The sequence below is a fragment of the Pyrus communis genome, chromosome 9 (genome assembly GCF_041283825.1).
Source record: "Pyrus communis isolate YQ-2024b chromosome 9, ASM4128382v1, whole genome shotgun sequence".
Classification (NCBI taxonomy): Eukaryota; Viridiplantae; Streptophyta; class Magnoliopsida; order Rosales; family Rosaceae; genus Pyrus; species Pyrus communis.
In genome coordinates this window covers 4,033,685-4,051,518 of record NC_142573.1, presented here as the reverse complement: position 1 = coordinate 4,051,518, position 17,834 = coordinate 4,033,685, and the positions used below count along the sequence as shown (strand labels likewise).

The 17,834-nt window shown below is 36.5% G+C and overlaps 3 protein-coding genes across 17 annotated transcripts; 2 read left to right on the top strand and 1 right to left on the bottom strand.

The window, feature by feature from the left end:
- Positions 1-3,544: 3,544 nt before the first annotated feature.
- LOC137739967 (transcription factor BIM2) lies at positions 3,545-7,110 on the top strand. Of its 14 annotated transcripts, none has more exons than XM_088700561.1 (8): positions 3,545-3,777; positions 3,861-3,951; positions 4,081-4,165; positions 4,733-4,802; positions 4,906-5,001; positions 5,714-6,123; positions 6,494-6,623; positions 6,729-7,110. In XM_088700561.1, exons 4-8 carry the CDS (start codon positions 4,740-4,742, stop codon positions 6,837-6,839), a joined length of 810 nt encoding a protein of 269 aa, XP_088556687.1. In that variant the 5' UTR covers positions 3,545-3,777; positions 3,861-3,951; positions 4,081-4,165; positions 4,733-4,739; the 3' UTR covers positions 6,840-7,110. The 14 variants fall into 14 exon arrangements, with proteins under 14 accessions (XP_088556687.1, XP_068335829.2, XP_068335830.2 ...); XM_068479728.2 differs by having other exon boundaries at positions 3,577-3,777; positions 3,861-3,934; XM_068479729.2 differs by having other exon boundaries at positions 3,586-3,777; positions 3,871-3,934.
- Positions 7,111-8,365: 1,255 nt separating this feature from the next.
- On the bottom strand, positions 8,366-12,127 carry LOC137740089 (rhamnogalacturonan I rhamnosyltransferase 1). 2 transcript variants are annotated; one of them, XM_088700280.1, is made up of 9 exons: positions 11,628-12,127; positions 10,895-11,529; positions 10,545-10,612; positions 10,338-10,423; positions 10,074-10,227; positions 9,693-9,982; positions 9,398-9,602; positions 9,150-9,307; positions 8,366-8,997 (listed from the first exon to the last, which is right to left on the bottom strand). In XM_088700280.1, the coding sequence occupies exons 2-9, from the start codon at positions 11,196-11,198 to the stop codon at positions 8,745-8,747; spliced, it is 1,518 nt and encodes a 505-aa protein (XP_088556406.1). In that variant the 5' UTR covers positions 11,199-11,529; positions 11,628-12,127; the 3' UTR covers positions 8,366-8,744. The 2 variants fall into 2 exon arrangements, with proteins under 2 accessions (XP_088556406.1, XP_068335990.2); XM_068479889.2 differs by having other exon boundaries at positions 10,895-12,070.
- Positions 12,128-15,940: 3,813 nt separating this feature from the next.
- Positions 15,941-17,506, top strand: LOC137739974 (uncharacterized). Its single transcript, XM_068479744.2, has 4 exons — positions 15,941-16,156; positions 16,284-16,391; positions 16,865-16,939; positions 17,101-17,506. The coding sequence occupies exons 1-4, from the start codon at positions 16,023-16,025 to the stop codon at positions 17,330-17,332; spliced, it is 549 nt and encodes a 182-aa protein (XP_068335845.2). The 5' UTR covers positions 15,941-16,022; the 3' UTR covers positions 17,333-17,506.
- Positions 17,507-17,834: the final 328 nt, after the last annotated feature.

Genomic DNA, 17,834 nt, shown 5'->3' with positions numbered 1-17,834 from the left:
ATCTCTATAGAAGGAGCGGTATGTCAACCAAGTGAAGACGAGAAAAGCCCTAAATTGGCTAATTTGTCCGCAACTGCATTGTACTGATGTGTGTCAATTTCAAGACCATTTGTGATAAAAACTCTAATATTAATTAAATTAAGATTAATTGTGAGAATAATCAAGATTAAATGTTTAATTTACTTAATAATTAATTCTTAAGAAAAATAATGATTTAGGAATCGACATAAACAGTAAGAGTCCCACTTAGTATGACGGTAAGTGAGAGGTCTTAGGTTCGATTATCAACAAAGATGAATTTGAATCATATTAATACTAGTATATTGTGAAGTTAAGTCCACTCTCTTTTCTTTAGTAAAATATCAAAAACAGAAACGGTAAGAGTCGCGACCTAGGGCTCCAAAGGTCTATGGTTGTTTGTCCTACTATAACCATTGTCGCAAAAACAAAACTCCAAAACGAAAACACATCAGCACAAAAAGCTCCCAACACCAGACCCTTTTTCCACTATTTCCAGCTCCGACGGACCTATTTCGGGCACCCATCTTGGCCCTGGACCTCCGCATTTTCACCGCCACCTCTCACTCTCACACCGCGCCCTCCTTCCCGAGCTCCTCAGTACTCTCCCTGTAAAATTGTCTTCATTTTTTTTTTGTTTTTTATTTAATTTTGGGAGAATTTTATGTAATTTAGGTAATAGGAGATGACAAAAGCTTCATAGGGCCACCACAATACAATCAAATGAGATTAAAATACATAAAACCTTAGGGCTTGTTTGGTATCTTATTTAAATTTTTTTTATAATTTCTCAAAACATTTCTTAAGAATTTTTCTTGAAAACAATTTTCTTTAAAATTCAAAAACTTGTTTGGTATACTATTTAAAAATTCTAAATCTTACAACTTAAACTAGACAAAGAGATAAAAAAAGAGGGGGTCTGAGAGAGAAAGGGGATAGATGAGGAAAGAAAGTAAGAGATGATTGGAGGAAAGAGAAAGAAGTGAAAGGATCAGAGGAGACAGAGAGGAAGAGGAGTGAGAAAAAGAACTAGGAGAATGAAGAGAGCGGATTGGAGGAGAGACTAAAAAGGTAAAAAAAAAAGAAAAGAAAGAAATGGGTGCGAGAAAGAATAAAAGAGAGATAGATTTGGAGTGAGAGGAGAGGAGGAAGAGAAAAGAAATGAGTGAGTTTAAGTTTAAAAACTTTAAAAACTCACTTTATGTGCTTTTAGAGAATATACTATATTTTTGAGTTAGTTTTGAGTTCTGTTTTTTAAAATAGTCATACCAAACAAGTTTTTAAGGCCTAAAACTTGAAAATTGTTTTTGAATTTAAAAAATTGGACTCAAGTAAAATACCAAAAAAGCTCTTAGATTTTTACCAGAATTCTCCCAACTGTTGACGTCATCAACGTGCTCTGAATGCCCTACTCGAGTTTTTCCTCGTTCAAGTATTGGTTAGATTTCTTTTCTTGGTCAAAGTTATGTGGAGCCTTAGAAAGATATATAATTAGGTTTTGAAGTTCATGTTGGTTAATCTTTGTTTGCCTCTCAAGAGAACCTTTGGCTTCCAAGAAACTTGCTGCTAAATTATGGGAGTGTGAACACGAAAAATTCGTCTACAGGGAGACTTTGGTCAACAAAGTGTCAACAGGAAAAGTAAAAAACCCCATGCCATGGCCTAAAGTATTTGATTTTTCAACAAGTAAAAACTTGAGCTCCAAGAAAAAGAAGCTGTATATAAAGCAAAGACAGAAGTCCAAGTAGCAGCAACAAAACCAGGAGAAACACAACCTCATCAGTTCCTTGCCTTCCAAGTTAAGATCAAAACCATGAGTAAGAACATGGCGAGTTGGTTCATGTCCTTGTTGAGGTCGTTGTCCGGTTGCTTCCACGGAGAGACGAAGCGTTCAAGGAGTGCAAGACCGGAGGATGGACCGGAGGCGTGGAATCTAGCCGCTGCTAAGCACTTCTCAAACAAAGTAACAATTGGCTAGTTTGGACTTGAACTTACGGCATACCAACGGCTCATACCATGAGTCTCAACCTGTTCCAAGCATAGCCAAGGAAGAAGAGTACTATGGCTCTCTTTGACCTGAAGCCCTTGAGATCTCCTAGAAGTTAATTGTCGTGGAAAATGATAACAACACGCTTTTTTTCTCCTCTTACACATCTCTCTTCATTTTTTGGCATCGAATTGAATAAAATAAACGGAAACATCTGGCCGGAAATCAAAGTGTTTGGTGTATCAACAAGTGTGGAAGGAGAGGAAAACGGTGTGCGATTATTATTTTCCATTTTTACAATCCAATGATGGAGAAATTATGTAAGATATGTGATAAGCCACATGACTTACATCAATTGTCACACTGTTGATGTAGCAAGAATATAATTAATGTAAAATATTATATCAAATAATCAACCTTGTATTTATATAAAAGCAAATCATGTATTGCAAATAATTTGTAACTCAGTTGGTTAAGGACATTTACTCTAACTCATATACTTGAAGAGTCATTTTCCCCTCCCGTTCCCCTACGTCACTATTGTTAAAAAAAAACAAATCACGTGCTTAACTATGATGACCATCAGAATTCTTGAACAGTGTCAGGTTAAAGTTACAGGATACGCCAGTTGACCAGAATAATGCGTATATTTTATTGCATTCTTGCACACAAATTCAAATCTCTTTATCGTAAATTGGAAGATAAATATTAAGGAGACTCACAAAAAAATGTAACTCTCAATGTACTTTTTATCATCTCATTTTTTTTTTTTACATAATATTTTATAATATTAATATGATAATCAAGTGGGCAAAATAAAACAAATTAGGCGTCCAACAAAGAAAAAATGCACCAATTAGGCGCGGCGGGTCACGTTAGAAATAGTGGCGGGCACTACAGAATAATATTAATTAATAAATTAAGATTAATTGAAGAAAAAAAATAAAAAAAATAAGATTAATCGAGAGAATAATCAAGATTTATTTTTTTTTATTTTTTTTGAGTACATTGATATTTTTATACTAAGGGGAGAGAGAGTTCGGTTAAACCACATAATAAACAGCCTAATTTGATATCGACTTCGTCATTTACGAGATTCAAACCTAAACAAAATAAAACAAATTAGGCGTACAACAAAGAAAAAATGCGCCAATTAGGCGCGGTGGCGGGTCACGTTAGAAATAGTGGCGGGCACTACAGAAGAATATTAATTAATAAATTAAGATTAATTGAAGAAATAAAAAATAAGATTAATTGAGTGAATAATCAAAATTTAATGTTTGAACAACCTAATTTGATATCGAATTTGTCATTTATGAGATTTGAACCTATGATCTCAAAATTTTCATTTATGAGATTTGAACCTATGATCTCGAATTTGACATTTATGAGATTCGAACCTATGATCTCTTAGGTCCAAGTGAAAAGAAATATCAACAGACCGTAATACTCAGTGTGAATCAAGATTTAATGTTTAATATTTAATAATAATTTATTAATGATTTAGGAAAACGACAGAAACAGTAGGAGTAGCCACCTAGGGCTCCAAATTTCTATGGTTGTCTCACTGTAACCGTTGGCTCAAATACAAAACTCCAAAACGACAACGCATCAGCACAAAAAGCTCCACCAAAAACCAGACTCTTTTTCCACTATTTCCAGCTCCGTTGGACCCAATTCGGGCCCCCATATTGGTCCCGGACCTCCGCATTTCCGCCGCCACCATCGCCACCTCTCACCCTCACGCCGCGCCTTCCTCCCCGAGCTCCTCAGTACTCTCTCTCTCTGTAATATTGTCATCATTTTTTTTTTTGTGTATTTATATTTAATTTCGGGAGAAATTTATGTAATTTAGGCTGTCGTAGATGGCGAAAGCTTCAACGGGCAACCACGATGAATTTGAAGACGACGATGAAGTGTCTCATGGAGGTCTCTCTCTCTCCTCTGTGAGCTATGAGTTGACTGTTGGTTTTTATTTTATATTATTTTGAAGAAATAAAGAATTTTATTTTTTTGAAAAATAATAAATTGGTATGCAAGTGAAGCTCATGAGGAATTGATAGGGGAATTGGCAGTGAAGGTAGAAGGGCAAGGCAGGGAGAAGAACCGGTCCAAACATTCCGAAACCGAGCAGCGTCGGAGGAGCAAGATTAATGAGAGGCAAGCTCTTCAAGCTCAAAGCTTTACCCTTTCTAATTCAAGCACTCCTTTAATTGTTCTTTGTCGATTTTGGTTTTATATTATTCGATTTTCCGTGTTGCTTGAACTTGAAAATTTTCTGATTCGAATGCCAATTGTCACAATGTATCTACTGGAAAAGTTGACAGTACATATTTTGTTGAATGTTATTCTCAAATTAGGAGTTGTTAAATTAAAGTGATTTTTTTTCTTCTTAAAAATCGAAACTTTACGATTACCAAATTCTTCAAAATGTTTGATACCTTGTAGGCAAACAATTTCCAAGCCTATTGGCTATTCGAAACTCAATTTGCGAATTGGTCATGCAAGTTAGCAAATTTGAGAAGCGATTACCCAGTGGTTGTTTGTTTGTTTGTTTCTAATGAAAGCATTTTGTGTTGAATTTCAATTGTAGTCTTCCCTCCCTTCTTGTTGTCGTATAAAGTTTTATCCTTTTTTGCTGCTGTTTTGTGCCATGCGGGTCTTTTTGTTCTAGTAGCATGGGTGTAAACTCTTCACTCACCTGGGCAATATATATTTCTGTGGCAGATTTCAGATGTTGAGAGATATCATACCCCAAAATGATCAGAAAAGAGATAAGGCTTCATTGTTGTTGGAGGTATGCATTCCAATCGTGTTTTTAATGTTTTATCCTCGTTATCTTATTATTTTGGTGGAATGTGTTGAGCATCATGTTGAAATATTACTTTATCTATATGCAGGTTATAGAGTATGTACAATTTTTACAGGAGAGGGTAAATTTATACGAGGGGTCATACCAAGGGTGGAGTCCGGAGCCAACCAAACTGGTGCCATGGGTAAAATTCTAATGCTCGATATCTGTTTCTGTGTGTGAGGTAGTGTTTGCTTGCATGTGCTATGGTATTGGAGTCATACGTCTTTATCAGTTTTGTATTTCATTGTCAATCTCTATAGGTGTTACTTTGAACCTGAAAAAAGTGAAAGGACCTGTTTTGAACAGTAGACGACATGTACTAGACATACTTTGGATTGGCATGTGCTAACAAGCATGTCCAACTAGTGACAATAGAAACTTGCCTTTATGCCACGGGATTCACTGTCGGACTGTATCTTTTGCAATAGTTCTTTTGTGTAATTTTCAAATTAGTAGACGGAAGCTGCAGTTTATGTCCTTTAATTCACATTACGGGTGAAAGAACAAAATTGGAAAACTATAAAATTCTGTTGTGCTTGACTTCATAACATGTATATGGTACATGAGACAAACACCACATAGACACCTGCACAAAACAGTTGCAACATGCACCCAAATCTAGGCAGAGAGGCTCTTTTACTGTTACTGGAGAACAAGACCGTACGGGCGATGACTCCAACTCTATATATTTTTGGGCTTATTTAGGATTTTTGAAGGTTACTTTGGACTTTAAGAAATAATATAGCTAGCAACTGTCATGGTGTTACCAAATATATCTAGATTGCCTAGTGTATTGATTATAGCAGTCTGCCCTGCGGAAACTTAGTGACCTCCCATTTGTCTGTTTGCCACAGAGAAATCATAATAGGTCTGGAGAAAATTTAGCAGACCAGTCTCAAGTTATGAACAATGGTTCAGGTCATGAGAATAATGTGGTTGTCTCACCAGCAATGCTCCCCAACGCTCAAAACTCAGTGGAATCTGACTTGGGTTCCACTGTTGTTTACAAAGCACTGGATCACATTGCCGGGCTAGCTACTCAATCAGTTCCTAATGTGCAGCAACAAAGCATCTTTGATTCTGTTGGGAGTGGAGTACCAACACAGCCGTTGCAGGAATCTATTACTGATGTTCGGAACATGGCTTCTCAACCCCAATTCCCATCGTTGGCGGGTATAACATCTTCAACCGTTTCAGATGGTAAACTGAATAAACAGGATGAACATAGTGGATCTGGTAGCATCTCAAGTGCCTACTCTCAAGGGTGAGCTCCCAGAAATATCTCTCGATAACATTATTGCACCAGCTACCAAATTTTTTAATTAACATGTTTATCTTCTTGGAGGACCAGCCATGTTTCAAGCTTGTTTCCTGTGCTATATTATCTTTGACACAGTAGCCATGCCACATAGCCATCATTGACTGATTCATGCACTGATTATGTGTGCTTGTATTTCCCTGATTGTTTTCTATGGAAAGCATGCTTCTAGGTTGATATTTTGTGTTAAAACTTTGAAAGTGTTACCAGCAGAGACTTGAAAGTCGATTGGCATGTTACAAGAAGTTGTCATAATAAGGGTTTTTATTGTAAAGTATCATTCCACGGTTTCTGAGGTAGGTTTTGTGTTGAGCAGGGTTTTGAACAATCTGACGCAGGCACTGCAATCTGCTGGCCTGGACTTGTCCCTGGCCAGCATCTCTGTTCAAATGGATGTCGCGAATCGAGCTGACAGTGGGCTGACATCTGTAGCATCTAGTTCGAAGGTTCGTTTAGAATCTCCACCATCATGCTAAACACCATTGTTTCTACATCTGCTACCAATAGGAATTCACAATATTTCCCTTATCCCTTGATATTTGTTTGTTCAGGCACATGCAAATCGATCCATGAACAATCAAATGATGACACAGGCTCAAGTAAGTAGCTGTGATGGGGGATTTGAACCGGCTCATAAGCGGTTCAGAACAAGAGACGGCTAGGCTAGAAAGTTTCTAGCTTTTCCTAGTGTGATATTTGGTTTTCGTGGTTTTATTGGGGTGACGGGGTTCTCGGGCAGGTCACATTTTGTTTGGAAATTACATGGGCAACAGAACAACTAGGCTAAAGGTCAATTGTAGATGGTTTGTGCTCCTTTGTGCATGGATTTTCCCTAGATAGAAGTGTGAGATATTCATTTGTTGGTACTTTTGAAGTTTCAGATGGATGGTTCCATGCATCAAAAGTGAAGCGGCTTTCGGTCCTTCTTATGTTCTCTTGCTGTTTCGTTCATTTATTAAGACGGAGTTGTTACATACTATCCAATATTACGAAATTGGATTTTAGGGCACCAAGTTTTCTTGGATCACTTATTTCAACTAACATGGTTTCTCTTGCTCTCTAAACCACACTGAAGAAAAATTCTAGAATGAACTGGCTCATAACATGTACTGAGTTTCATAACTGTTGAACTCTTAGCTAAGAATTCAACGACTAAAACTCTAAAAACAATTTGTTCAAAGAAAACATACATTGAGAAGCCTTGTGATAATATTTGAATCATACAATATCATGATTTTAAATAATAATAATAATCTGAAATACTGTTACAGTAACATTTTTATTAAAAGTTCGCCGCATTCTATTAGGCATGATTTCTTCTTTAATATTATGCTTGAAGCATGGGGTTGGTGTACCCTAACTTCTAAAATAATACACATATTTTATTTTAATGGGAACTAAGCAACCTAGGTATAACCGAGAAACTAAACAATGCAGGAGAAACAATCAGGAGGATCCTCTTGTGAGGATTCTAGGAATTCTCAAATCGTATTCGTTTATCGTATATCGTGCGATCAGTTTTTATTAGATACTAGTTATATTTAATTTTAAATAAAAATATTTAAAATAACCGTACATTATACAATGAACGAATACGATTTGAAAATTCCTAAAATTCTCACAAAAAAAATCCAAGAAAAATCCTCGTTCGAGAAACAAGGTTTGGTGCAGACTCCTAAACTAATAAGAAATTAAGGATATGAAATGATGGGGATCATTACCTTAGAAACATCAGCTTTCCAGATGTCATGTTGCTGTCAACATTGGATGCTTTTGGCCCCACCAATCTCAATAGCTTACGCATGCCTAGTTCATCAAGTTCACTTTTTGTATTTTATCCACAAAAGTAATTGAAGTTTTTGTTAATTATTTTCTTATGGAATCAGCATAGTCGACATTCTTTCCGGATTTTTAGTATTTAGTGTCTAAGGATTCAGAGAGTTGAATAGTTGAAGAAAGAGAAAAATAGATTCAGACTATTAGTTTGTGTAAGATGAGCCAGTGAAATAAACTAATGAAGATTGCATGATTTAAAATGAGTGGTCCAGATATTTAGGTCTGTCGACTTTGAATACAGAAATTCAAAGAGAATCTCAATTCCATTCGGATGATATGACCATGGATTAGTTCACCAATACTAGAGTCATTTTAAGAGAGAGAGAGAGAGAGAGAGAGAGAGAGAGAGGGGTAGGTGTGAATATCTTGTTGCAAAAAAATATGCTTGCACAAGTACATGAGAGATTTTGAGGGAAGTGAACTACATTGCCCCTTATTTAATTACAATGATCTTATTTGGTATTCTCTCCATAAAACCTTGATTCATTAATGAAAACTCTATAAATTTTTCCAAATGCTTTTTGATGAAGAGTATCCGAAGCCGAGGGAGAGACTTACATGCACCTCTAGAACGCAGCGTGACGTCCTAAATCCTTCCCCCGAAGCAGTGGCTCCAAGATCGAAACCCCCCAACCCAATTCTATGTACATTAAACTACTGCCTGTGAAAAATTCTCAATGGTACAAAATGCAGATAATTTTGAAGGGGAAAAAAACAATCTCTTTGTCATGCTAAGATCCTGTGGTTCTCAAGGGTTCATCTAACAGATGCAAACATTCATGTGGATTTGAGTAGAAGTAATCTTCCTCCTTTGGTTTATCTGGGATCGGAACTCGCTTCTTTGGGCTCCCCATCCGATTGGCGTGAGCTTCCTTCACAATGTAAGAGAACTCATCCCAGCTCAATGAGCCGGTGCTGAATTGTTCTATTAATCCAATCAGTAGCCTTCTGTCTAATAAAACTGTCCTTTTGAAACCCAAGAATCTGAAGCATGAAAAAAAGCCAAGGAGAAACTTATATCTCGGATCAAAACATCATTTGAAATTAACAGATCTTATCTTGCTAAAAAGTTAAAAGGTTAGACGATGTTCTGAACTATAGTAATCTATGGAGATGGGGACTGAACATGTATTTACCTGCGTTGGCCTTCAACAACTTTAGCCATGTTTCCATCGTACGTAGGAATAAATATGTCACTCTCTAAGGAGACTAGATAGTCCAACGCTGCCATTTGGGAAGAGTGGTTTGGGAAAAACCTCAAATCCGAAGGCTCCAGCAGCGTCTCTTTTCTGACCTGTTGCACCAAAGTTCAAGATAACTGTTATGGCAGTCCTATGATGTATAATTGTTGAATAGGTTGCTTCTTCTTCTTCCTTCTACTTACCAAATTCGGAAAAGCAGCTTTTAAACCTTGCATCCTTCTGTTTCCGCCATACATTTCTCCAGAGGCGATATAAATCTGGACGTTGTGATCAATTCCAAGTGCAACCAACACCAGAGCAGTTTCCTCTGGTGTTAGGGGGCACAAGCCTTCTAGCCTTTTTGTTTCTGAATTTATGTCTTTGATCTTCCACAAGGGGTTAGCATATCTAACAATTTCCATAATTAAAAGAGGTTAATAATTGAAAAACTAGTAATGACTGATGCACAAAAAGATTAAAAATGGAAAGAGGATTTACCGCATTTTGGTGAGTTCTTCCTCCTCATCATTGCTGCAACCATGACTGCAGCCAGAGAATGCCAACATATCCATTTCATATCGGAGATGAAGAGCCAGAAAAGGGCCCTTTTCTCTCAAAATCCTGAGAAGCTTTCTACCGATTTCCTCTATCTGGGAAGTGAATCTCAGAGCATGGAAATTAACTCGGCAGCGCAGCTTCTGGAACTCAAGAGGTAGCCCATTGTTAGCTACTCGAGCATCAGTTTTATTCAAATGTACTACTTTATACTTCTGCACCAGAGGCAGGATCTGTTGGAAAACACCTCTAGAAGTTAGTTCAACTGCTTAGAATGATCATAAACCAAAAAGGAAACAGAATGATGCTCGGATTCTAACCAACCTGATGAAGGTAGTAGGACATGTTAGACCAACTAACTGGTGGCATTGAGTATACAGCTCTTTTCCTGAGCTTCGGTGGCAATTTCCTTAATATCCGAACCTCGTCTCTCAAGGATGTAATGAAATGATCAACATCAAAAATGTCCTGAAACTCACTGCCAAGTGCCAACACAAGGGGACATTCAGATTTTCCTTATTCATATAAAAGGGTTTACAATGAGATTATGGATTCCTTGTAATTTTACTCGAAAACAAATTGACCTACCTTGCAGCCCAAAAGGAGTTTTTATCTAGCTCGGGAACTATAAGTGTGACATTCAAGTATCTGGCAACTGCAACCATATCACAGATCTGCAGGAAATCGAACAATGAGCAAAATAACATGGTGGTGGGAGACAGAACCGCGATAAAACATCAAAACCAAAGGAAAGAATGTTCAGAATTGTGATGAAGTAGGTAGCTAGCAACTCACTGCCGCTCGCATTTGATTCAATCCTCCATTGCAAGAAACCATGAGATAGCCATTGTTTTTGTAGACCCCTGAAACAAACAGCACCCGTAAATCACAACTTTTATTCATCCAAACAATTTAGCATGCAAGCAACTGATTAGAATGAAGAATGAAAATTCAATGTGCTCCCTCAAACATCAGTTCTCTAAGGAGAAACGATTTCCGTGCACAATTTTTCTCGCCTGCCCCTGCATACCTTGTTTATTTCCATTCTTTCGATTGAATAAACCAAAGGAGAAATAAACGAGGGTGTGCAAAATATTAAACACGAAATCGATCTAGATTTTTCATCAGACAAGATCAAAACATACTCTTTGGTGGGAGAACAATTGGCATTGGAAGCTTGTTAGCCAATTCAGCAGCATGAACAGGCAATTCCAACTGAGTGCAAGGACGCCAAACATTGAACAAACTAGGCCCCTTAATCAGCCAAATCCCAACCAGCTGCACCGCCGACGCCCACACCAACGCTGTAACGATCGCCCGGATGATCAGCAGCCATGAGTTCATCTTCAACATTGAGCTCTTCAACCTTTTAACTCTCCCCATCAACTTAAATCCCACCTTCATTGCTTCTCTGTAATTAAACTTCTCAAAGTCCTCAGCTTTGCACATTTTAAGGATCTAAAAAAAACTCATTCAATTTTTCAACCGATCATTTAACCATTCAACCAGTCAACCATTCAACCATTCAACCATTCAAGCACCAAACTTGTTGCAATTCAACATAAAATATTTCACAGATGAATGTCAATGGATGCTCGAGTAGTTATTGACATATCCGAAACCACCTCGAAAGAATAAAAAAAGATTAAATCTTTCTTGGTTCTGGTTAAGTCCGGCACTAAAATAATCAAAACCCAACACTCAGATTTTCCCTGGAACCACCCCAAAAAACACACTTTCCCCCTCGTACGGCTATGAAGCTTCCGCCATTGTTGAAAAGCTTCACCAATCAAAACCCAGACAGGAAAAACAGTAAATCTCCAAAAAGAGTTCAAAGAATGCAACTTTATGACCAATCTCGACAAGCCCAACACTCACTTTGCGTTGCTCTTTGATTTTCCGGTGAGATTCCGGCCAATAATCCGGCGAGTGTCGCCGGGAAACTTGAAGAATGTGGTGGCTGGAAAGAGAGTCGTAGAAGTTTCAATGAGAAACTGAAGCAGAAAAAAGGGCTGAATCAAGGCTGGAGAGAACGCATCTATTGCAGCAGGCCGAGCCAAAGAAGAACACCAAAGACTGAGATTACAATCTTTCTGAAAAAAAAAAACACCAGAAATACTTGGTAAGAAAGGACAGAGATGAAATCAAATACAAGTCACCCTTGTTTTTTGATTATTTTTTTAGATTGTTGTTGGTAGGGAAGTGGATTTTGTAACCAGAATCTAATTACAAAGTACTAGAATTAATGGATGCTATACTCACTTGTCAGTTGTTTTGCCGTATGACCAAAGTAATTCGTTTTTTATATGTTTTATTTTGTCAAATATGTTGACTCCTGTAAACAAAATTAAAACCATGTTTATGCGATTTAATGTTGTTCATTTTCATTTGTAAGTGAAAGTTTTTATGTTTGATTTTTTATTTCTGCCGACTTCAGTTCTAAATTATTATGACTTGTTTATTGTGTAGTTTACTCAAACTCCTCATTTCTTAGCGTAAATATACTGTTAAATTTAAAAAATAGAAACTTTTTTTTATCCCTTGTTAATTTAGAGAGAATTAACTTTCTATTAAAGTGTATACAATCCACGACACTCAAAATTTTGTCTAATTTGGTTGCGTTAGGGTAGGTAGGATTAGGATCCTCTCCTGAGCAAAGGATGAGGATCTTTTTGACCAAACTCATTCGGCTGTTGAAATTTTATCCAACGGTTACAAACAGGGGGCTCCTCTAAAAATTATAATAATTGTAGCCGTTGGATAAAGTTTCAACGATCCAATGAACTTGATCAAGATGATCTTCACCCTTTGCTCAAGAGAGGATCCTGATCCGGGTGGGTGTAGTTTCCATTGTGGTAAAATGGATGCATTTGCTCTTTATTTTAATTTATTGGTTTTGACATATCATTCATTTTACCTAATTAAGTAGAGTTTTTGTCACTCAGTACTACAGTCTGGTGATATTCTTCTTCATTTGGAAGTGAGAAGTCTTAGGTTGGTATCTCATAGATGGCGAATTCAATACCAAATTAGGTTATCCATTAGCCAAACTCCTCATTCCCTTAGTGCAAAAGTATATCGATGTATTAAAACAAAATTAAGTAGAGCTTTTCTGTTCACATTGGGAATTCCAAAGTTGGGAATATATATATATTGATAAAGAAAGCTGAACTACATACCATATGACTTCTTGGAAAAAATCAAAGACACAATTATTGTAAGAGGACAAAGTTTTTAACCAATCCAAATATTACTAGTTATGAGATGTCCATTTTTTGTACAACTGATGCCAAAACAATCATGCTAGGTAATCCTTTGGGTAAAAGGTACAATCATCTATTTGTTTGGGGCCTTTTTGTTTGCTCATTTCAAAAAAAAAAAAAAAGCATATATATATATATATATATATATATGAGACGGATACGACATACTATTTTTTTTTACACACACATATTCTTGTGGAACTCACTCAGTAATGTATTTTAACGATCTGAATCGTCGACCTCTTAGGTCTTCCCTTAAAAAAAATTATGTCTATAAAATATCACCCAAATTTGAAACTATATGACCGTTGGATTAAGGGTTTACGATTTCTTTGTAGAATTGTATTCGTCTATTTTATTTACTACAAATGAATACTGTAATAGTTCTGGAACTATCTAATATTTTTGCAAGGATGATATGAATGGTGTTCTAAAAGAAAAAGGGCTCGGATCGTTAAAATATATTACGGGATGAACCCCACAAAAACGTTAAAAGATTGTGTAAAAAAAAAATGGTGTCATGAATCTGCAATATATATATATATATATATATATTTTTTTTTTTTTTTTCTTTTTATAAACAAATGTTGAAAGTTCAATTGAGTGGTTACATTGTTTTGCATTGCTATTTTATTGCTCTGCAATCAGGCATTGCATTTTAGTGATGGGCAAATGAAGGTAAACCTTGTGATTGCCACTTGCAAGTTTGCAACCTGCAAACAGTGATGGGGCAATGTCCAGAGCTTAATTTAGTTGTTGCGGTGCCTGACTACTTCCCTGTCACCGCATGTGGACATTAAACCAACACAAGTTTTGTTTTGGACAGTTTTGGCTAGCTGTTAATAGCTCTCGGAGATATCATTGTGATAGTAATTCAAGCCGATAAAACATTATCATGCGATTTTATAGTATATATAGTATATGATTGATTTACGATTACCGCAATAGTGACTTATCCGTTGTATACAAGTTTCTTTTCTTACATTTAGGGGTAAAGTAGCCAATTGCCTTGTTATTTCTCTCATTTAAGTCAGTGAGAGTCCTGTGACTCTGTGCTCATGTTTTGCTTAGAGAGAGAGAGAGAGAGAAGGTTCGGAGTTTGCGATTGTGACAAATCCCCGTGATATCTGTCAGTCATTTGACAGACCAATTTGGCCTTTTTTTTCTTTTTTTTTTTTGGTTGGGGAAACTGACCAATTTGGTTTTGAATGTCATTTGGTCTGAAAATGCAACACATATTCATTTGTTTTTGAGAAAGCGAATTCTAATCCATTATAACGAATATCTTCTCCTGATCTTACTGTCCGGATCTCAAAGATAAGGAATTGCGAACTAAATAAATTGAATCATATGGTTCTTATTAATCCATTTTACTGGAGAAATTTTTAGTTGTGAAGGAAATACAAATGATACACCACGTGCTTTTATGCAAGTGGTGAAAAATTTTAATTTTTAAGTTATTAAACTTTTAACACACATAAGCCACCATTTATATAAGGACACGTAGTGTACCATCTCTTGTGACGATCACACTGAAAAATCTCTCCATTTTACTGGCCTACTTCGCACAAAACAAGGGCCCGATCTCTCTTTTGAACAATTTGAATTTCTTGATTCTTAAACTCTAGACAATGAAATCCGAAGAAGATCTCAACTCCATTATATATAACGAAAGGGTAAATCAAGCGTTAAATTAACCCACATAACTCACATCTACGTCTAAATATTAATAGATAACATGCTTGTGCATTGTTCTTCCATCACTCATCATTCACATTCACTTTTTGGCCAAAAAGTGAAACTTTTCTTCATTTTGTTGTGCTTTACCATGTAAATGAGCGGTGCCCTCATCTGAGTCTTGGGCAAACCATGAACTTTCGCCATAAAAACTGTGTAATTCAGTTGCTCTACACGATCAATGATTTGCGTACAAGAATCATTCAAGCGACCATGGGATAATTAAAGTGATTTTTATGTATTTTTTTTCTCATAGAAATTTCTATAACATTGGTATACTGTCATTGTAGTGTCTCGTAGTAATGATACAAAGATATGTATTTTTTAAACGGTTTGTCACAGTTATGATACCCCGCGCAAGTTCTCATTTGGGTGGCGCCATCCCTATACATTTTTTTTTTATTTTTCACACATCCTTATTAATTTATGTCATTTGATATTCTTCAATTTATTCGATCCGACGATCAGAAATTGAGAGAAATACGTGGAAGGTAAAAAAAAATTATGTAGGTAGCACCACCCTTCTCCTTTATCTCCCCCTACATATGCTATTCATTCTCGTCATTGAGTTGAGCAAATTTAAAGTGGTCTTACTTATACTTCTATGACTTTTTCTCAAAAAAAAAAAAAAAAAAAATGTTATTCTTATTAAAAAGAGTTGAATGATATGAAATTATTACAACAATTTAAGAGATGGAGTGTTTTGAATCCGGAACGTCTGAGTGAAAACTTAACACCTTATCCATTAGGATATTGGACCACATGCATTTTTTATTTTTATTTTTAAATGAAAACTAATGAAAAACGCTTAAAAACTTTGAGTTTTAATCAAAATGATAAAAAAAATGTTGTAAGTGAATAATACTATGAGTGACTTTTTAGAGTTAAAATGTCTTTAACGTTAAAAGTGAACAGTACCAAAAGTATTTCGTTAAGACTTCCTATTTTTAATACTCGTATGACTATATCTTCATCAAAAATCAATTAAAAACTGTGAATTACGTCATTGTTGAGTTTTTGCGTGATCTTTTACAAGCGCAGTAAGATAACATTACTGAGTTCAATAAGCAAACGTTGTTGAATATTTAGCATAAATGTAAAAGGGCTTGAGGTGTTTGGGCTTTAAGGCCCGATCCAAATATTCAAATGGGCTTGCCTGGTAATTAAGATTGAAATTCTCGTCCCAATCTAGGGTTTTGCAACACTTTATCCCCTTTGTTACTCCAGCTAGGGTTTTAGCTCTTTCGTCTCTCTCTCTCTGCGCGAAGGAAGCATGAGGCAGCTCAAGTTTCATGAGAAGAAGCTGCTGAAGAAAGTTAACTTCTTGGACTGGAAAAGAGAAGCAGGTCACAGAGAAACTCAGGTTCTGCAGCGCTACCATGTCACCGGTCGCGACGACTACAAAAAGTAGGACTTCATTTTTTTTTCCCCTTAATTTCTTTCAGGTTTTATCAGTCGATTAATCTTCCGATGAACTGGGTTTTGTTTCTTTCCAATTAAAAATTTGAAAAAAAATTGGAAAATTGGAAAATAGGTACTCGGGTTTGTGCCGGATGGTGCAGAAGCTGGTGCACATATTGAAGCAGTTGAACCCGAACGATCCGTATCGGATCGAAATGACCGATATGCTCTTGGAAAAACTGTGAGTCTTATTTTTTGTGTGCTTCTGGTGCTGCATTGGTTGAATTGATGTGTCAGTTGAAAGTATTAATATTTCAAAGCTGCATAAGAAACCCATAAAAAGTTGCCAAATTTTGGTCAATTAGGTCCTAAGGAGTGTTTCTTATGGACATTATGTGTTACACTATGGGTTATCGAAAAACAAAGTAGTGATCGAGTCGAAATTTAGAAAGTTTAACCCCTCAAGTTTGGTCGCTATTGTGTTGACATAAAGAGAGAAGTGTTTGGGATGTATGGGTGTATCGAAATTGAGAAACTTTACCCCCGAATTGTGTTCGTTATTGTGTGACATAAAGAGAGAAGTGTTCGGGATCTATTCAAAGAGGTTCCGGTTGTAGATGACTTGGATATTGTATGATCTAAACTCAATAGGTTTATGTCTGTTTTAGCATCATCTTACGTGCTCTATACTTAAAGGGTTTATGTTGATGACAGGTACAATATCGGTGTGATACCATCCAAGCAAAGCTTGGCGTTGTGTGAACGCTTGTCGGTGTCATCCCTTTGCAGGTAATCTTCTCCTTCCTTACGCTCGATGAATTCTTACGAAACTATTGACAGAAAAGTTTGCAACAAAAGTTGGAACACATTCTGCCTTAGTAATTGCTAGTGTCACTAGTTTATTTGACACTATCACGAGTGATGATGGCTTACCATGTCTATGTTTTCAGACGGAGGCTTTCAACTGTTTTGGTTCGATTGAAGTTTGCTGAACACCTGAAAGAAGCTGTCACATACATCGAGCAAGGACACATCCGTGTCGGTCCAGAAACTGTTACTGACCCAGCGTTCCTGGTGACAAGGAATATGGAAGATTTCATTACATGGGTGGATTCATCGAAGATTAGAAGAAAGGTGCTGCAGTACAATGACAAGCTGGACGACTACGATGCAATGAATTAGGGCACCGTAACTTTAGGGTTCTTTCGGCCCCTTTCTGTTGGTGGCCGAAAAAAAGAGAACCACATTTGGTTTGCCTGGTGTATCATGTATTAAACACCTCGGAGAGAGGGTTCCTTCTTTTGCATTAAACACTTTTTTTCTCTACGGGTTCAATACATACATACTTATCAAGAATTTCCTATTGAAATGAGTTCGGCTTCTCTCCTAATCTCCTCACTTTCATTGCTAAGTCCCGTAATAATTGCAGATGTGTTTGAAAGTGCTTTTAAAATGATTGAAAACACTTTTGGTGAAAATATTTTTTAACCCAATTTTTAGTAAAAAAAATTAAGTGGATCTTGAAAAAACACTTTGCGAGAAGCACATCTGGTTATTTTGGGGTCCTAACTCTAAAATCAATTTCACCAAAAACAACTTCAGTCATTTTGAAGGCACTTCCAAACGAGTCTATAGATTGATGTGAGTTAAACCGATCTGCAAGCAACTTCCCACACAAAACTCG

Excerpts from the sequence above, each read along its gene's own strand:
- LOC137739967 (XM_088700555.1), top strand. The coding sequence starts at position 3,871 with ATGGCGAAAGCTTCAACGGGCAACCACGATGAATTTGAAGACGACGAT. Across the intron at positions 5,002-5,713 it reads CAACCAAACTGGTGCCATGG|AGAAATCATAATAGGTCTGG; the intron begins GTAAAATTCTAA and ends TGTTTGCCACAG. Across the intron at positions 6,624-6,728 it reads CTGTAGCATCTAGTTCGAAG|GCACATGCAAATCGATCCAT; the intron begins GTTCGTTTAGAA and ends TTGTTTGTTCAG.
- LOC137740089 (XM_088700280.1), bottom strand. The coding sequence starts at position 11,198 with ATGTGCAAAGCTGAGGACTTTGAGAAGTTTAATTACAGAGAAGCAATG. Across the intron at positions 10,228-10,337 it reads AACTCCTTTTGGGCTGCAAG|TGAGTTTCAGGACATTTTTG; the intron begins GTAGGTCAATTT and ends GGCACTTGGCAG. Across the intron at positions 8,998-9,149 it reads GTTGTTGAAGGCCAACGCAG|ATTCTTGGGTTTCAAAAGGA; the intron begins GTAAATACATGT and ends TTCATGCTTCAG.
- LOC137739974 (XM_068479744.2), top strand. The coding sequence starts at position 16,023 with ATGAGGCAGCTCAAGTTTCATGAGAAGAAGCTGCTGAAGAAAGTTAAC. Across the intron at positions 16,157-16,283 it reads GGTCGCGACGACTACAAAAA|GTACTCGGGTTTGTGCCGGA; the intron begins GTAGGACTTCAT and ends ATTGGAAAATAG. Across the intron at positions 16,392-16,864 it reads GATATGCTCTTGGAAAAACT|GTACAATATCGGTGTGATAC; the intron begins GTGAGTCTTATT and ends TGTTGATGACAG.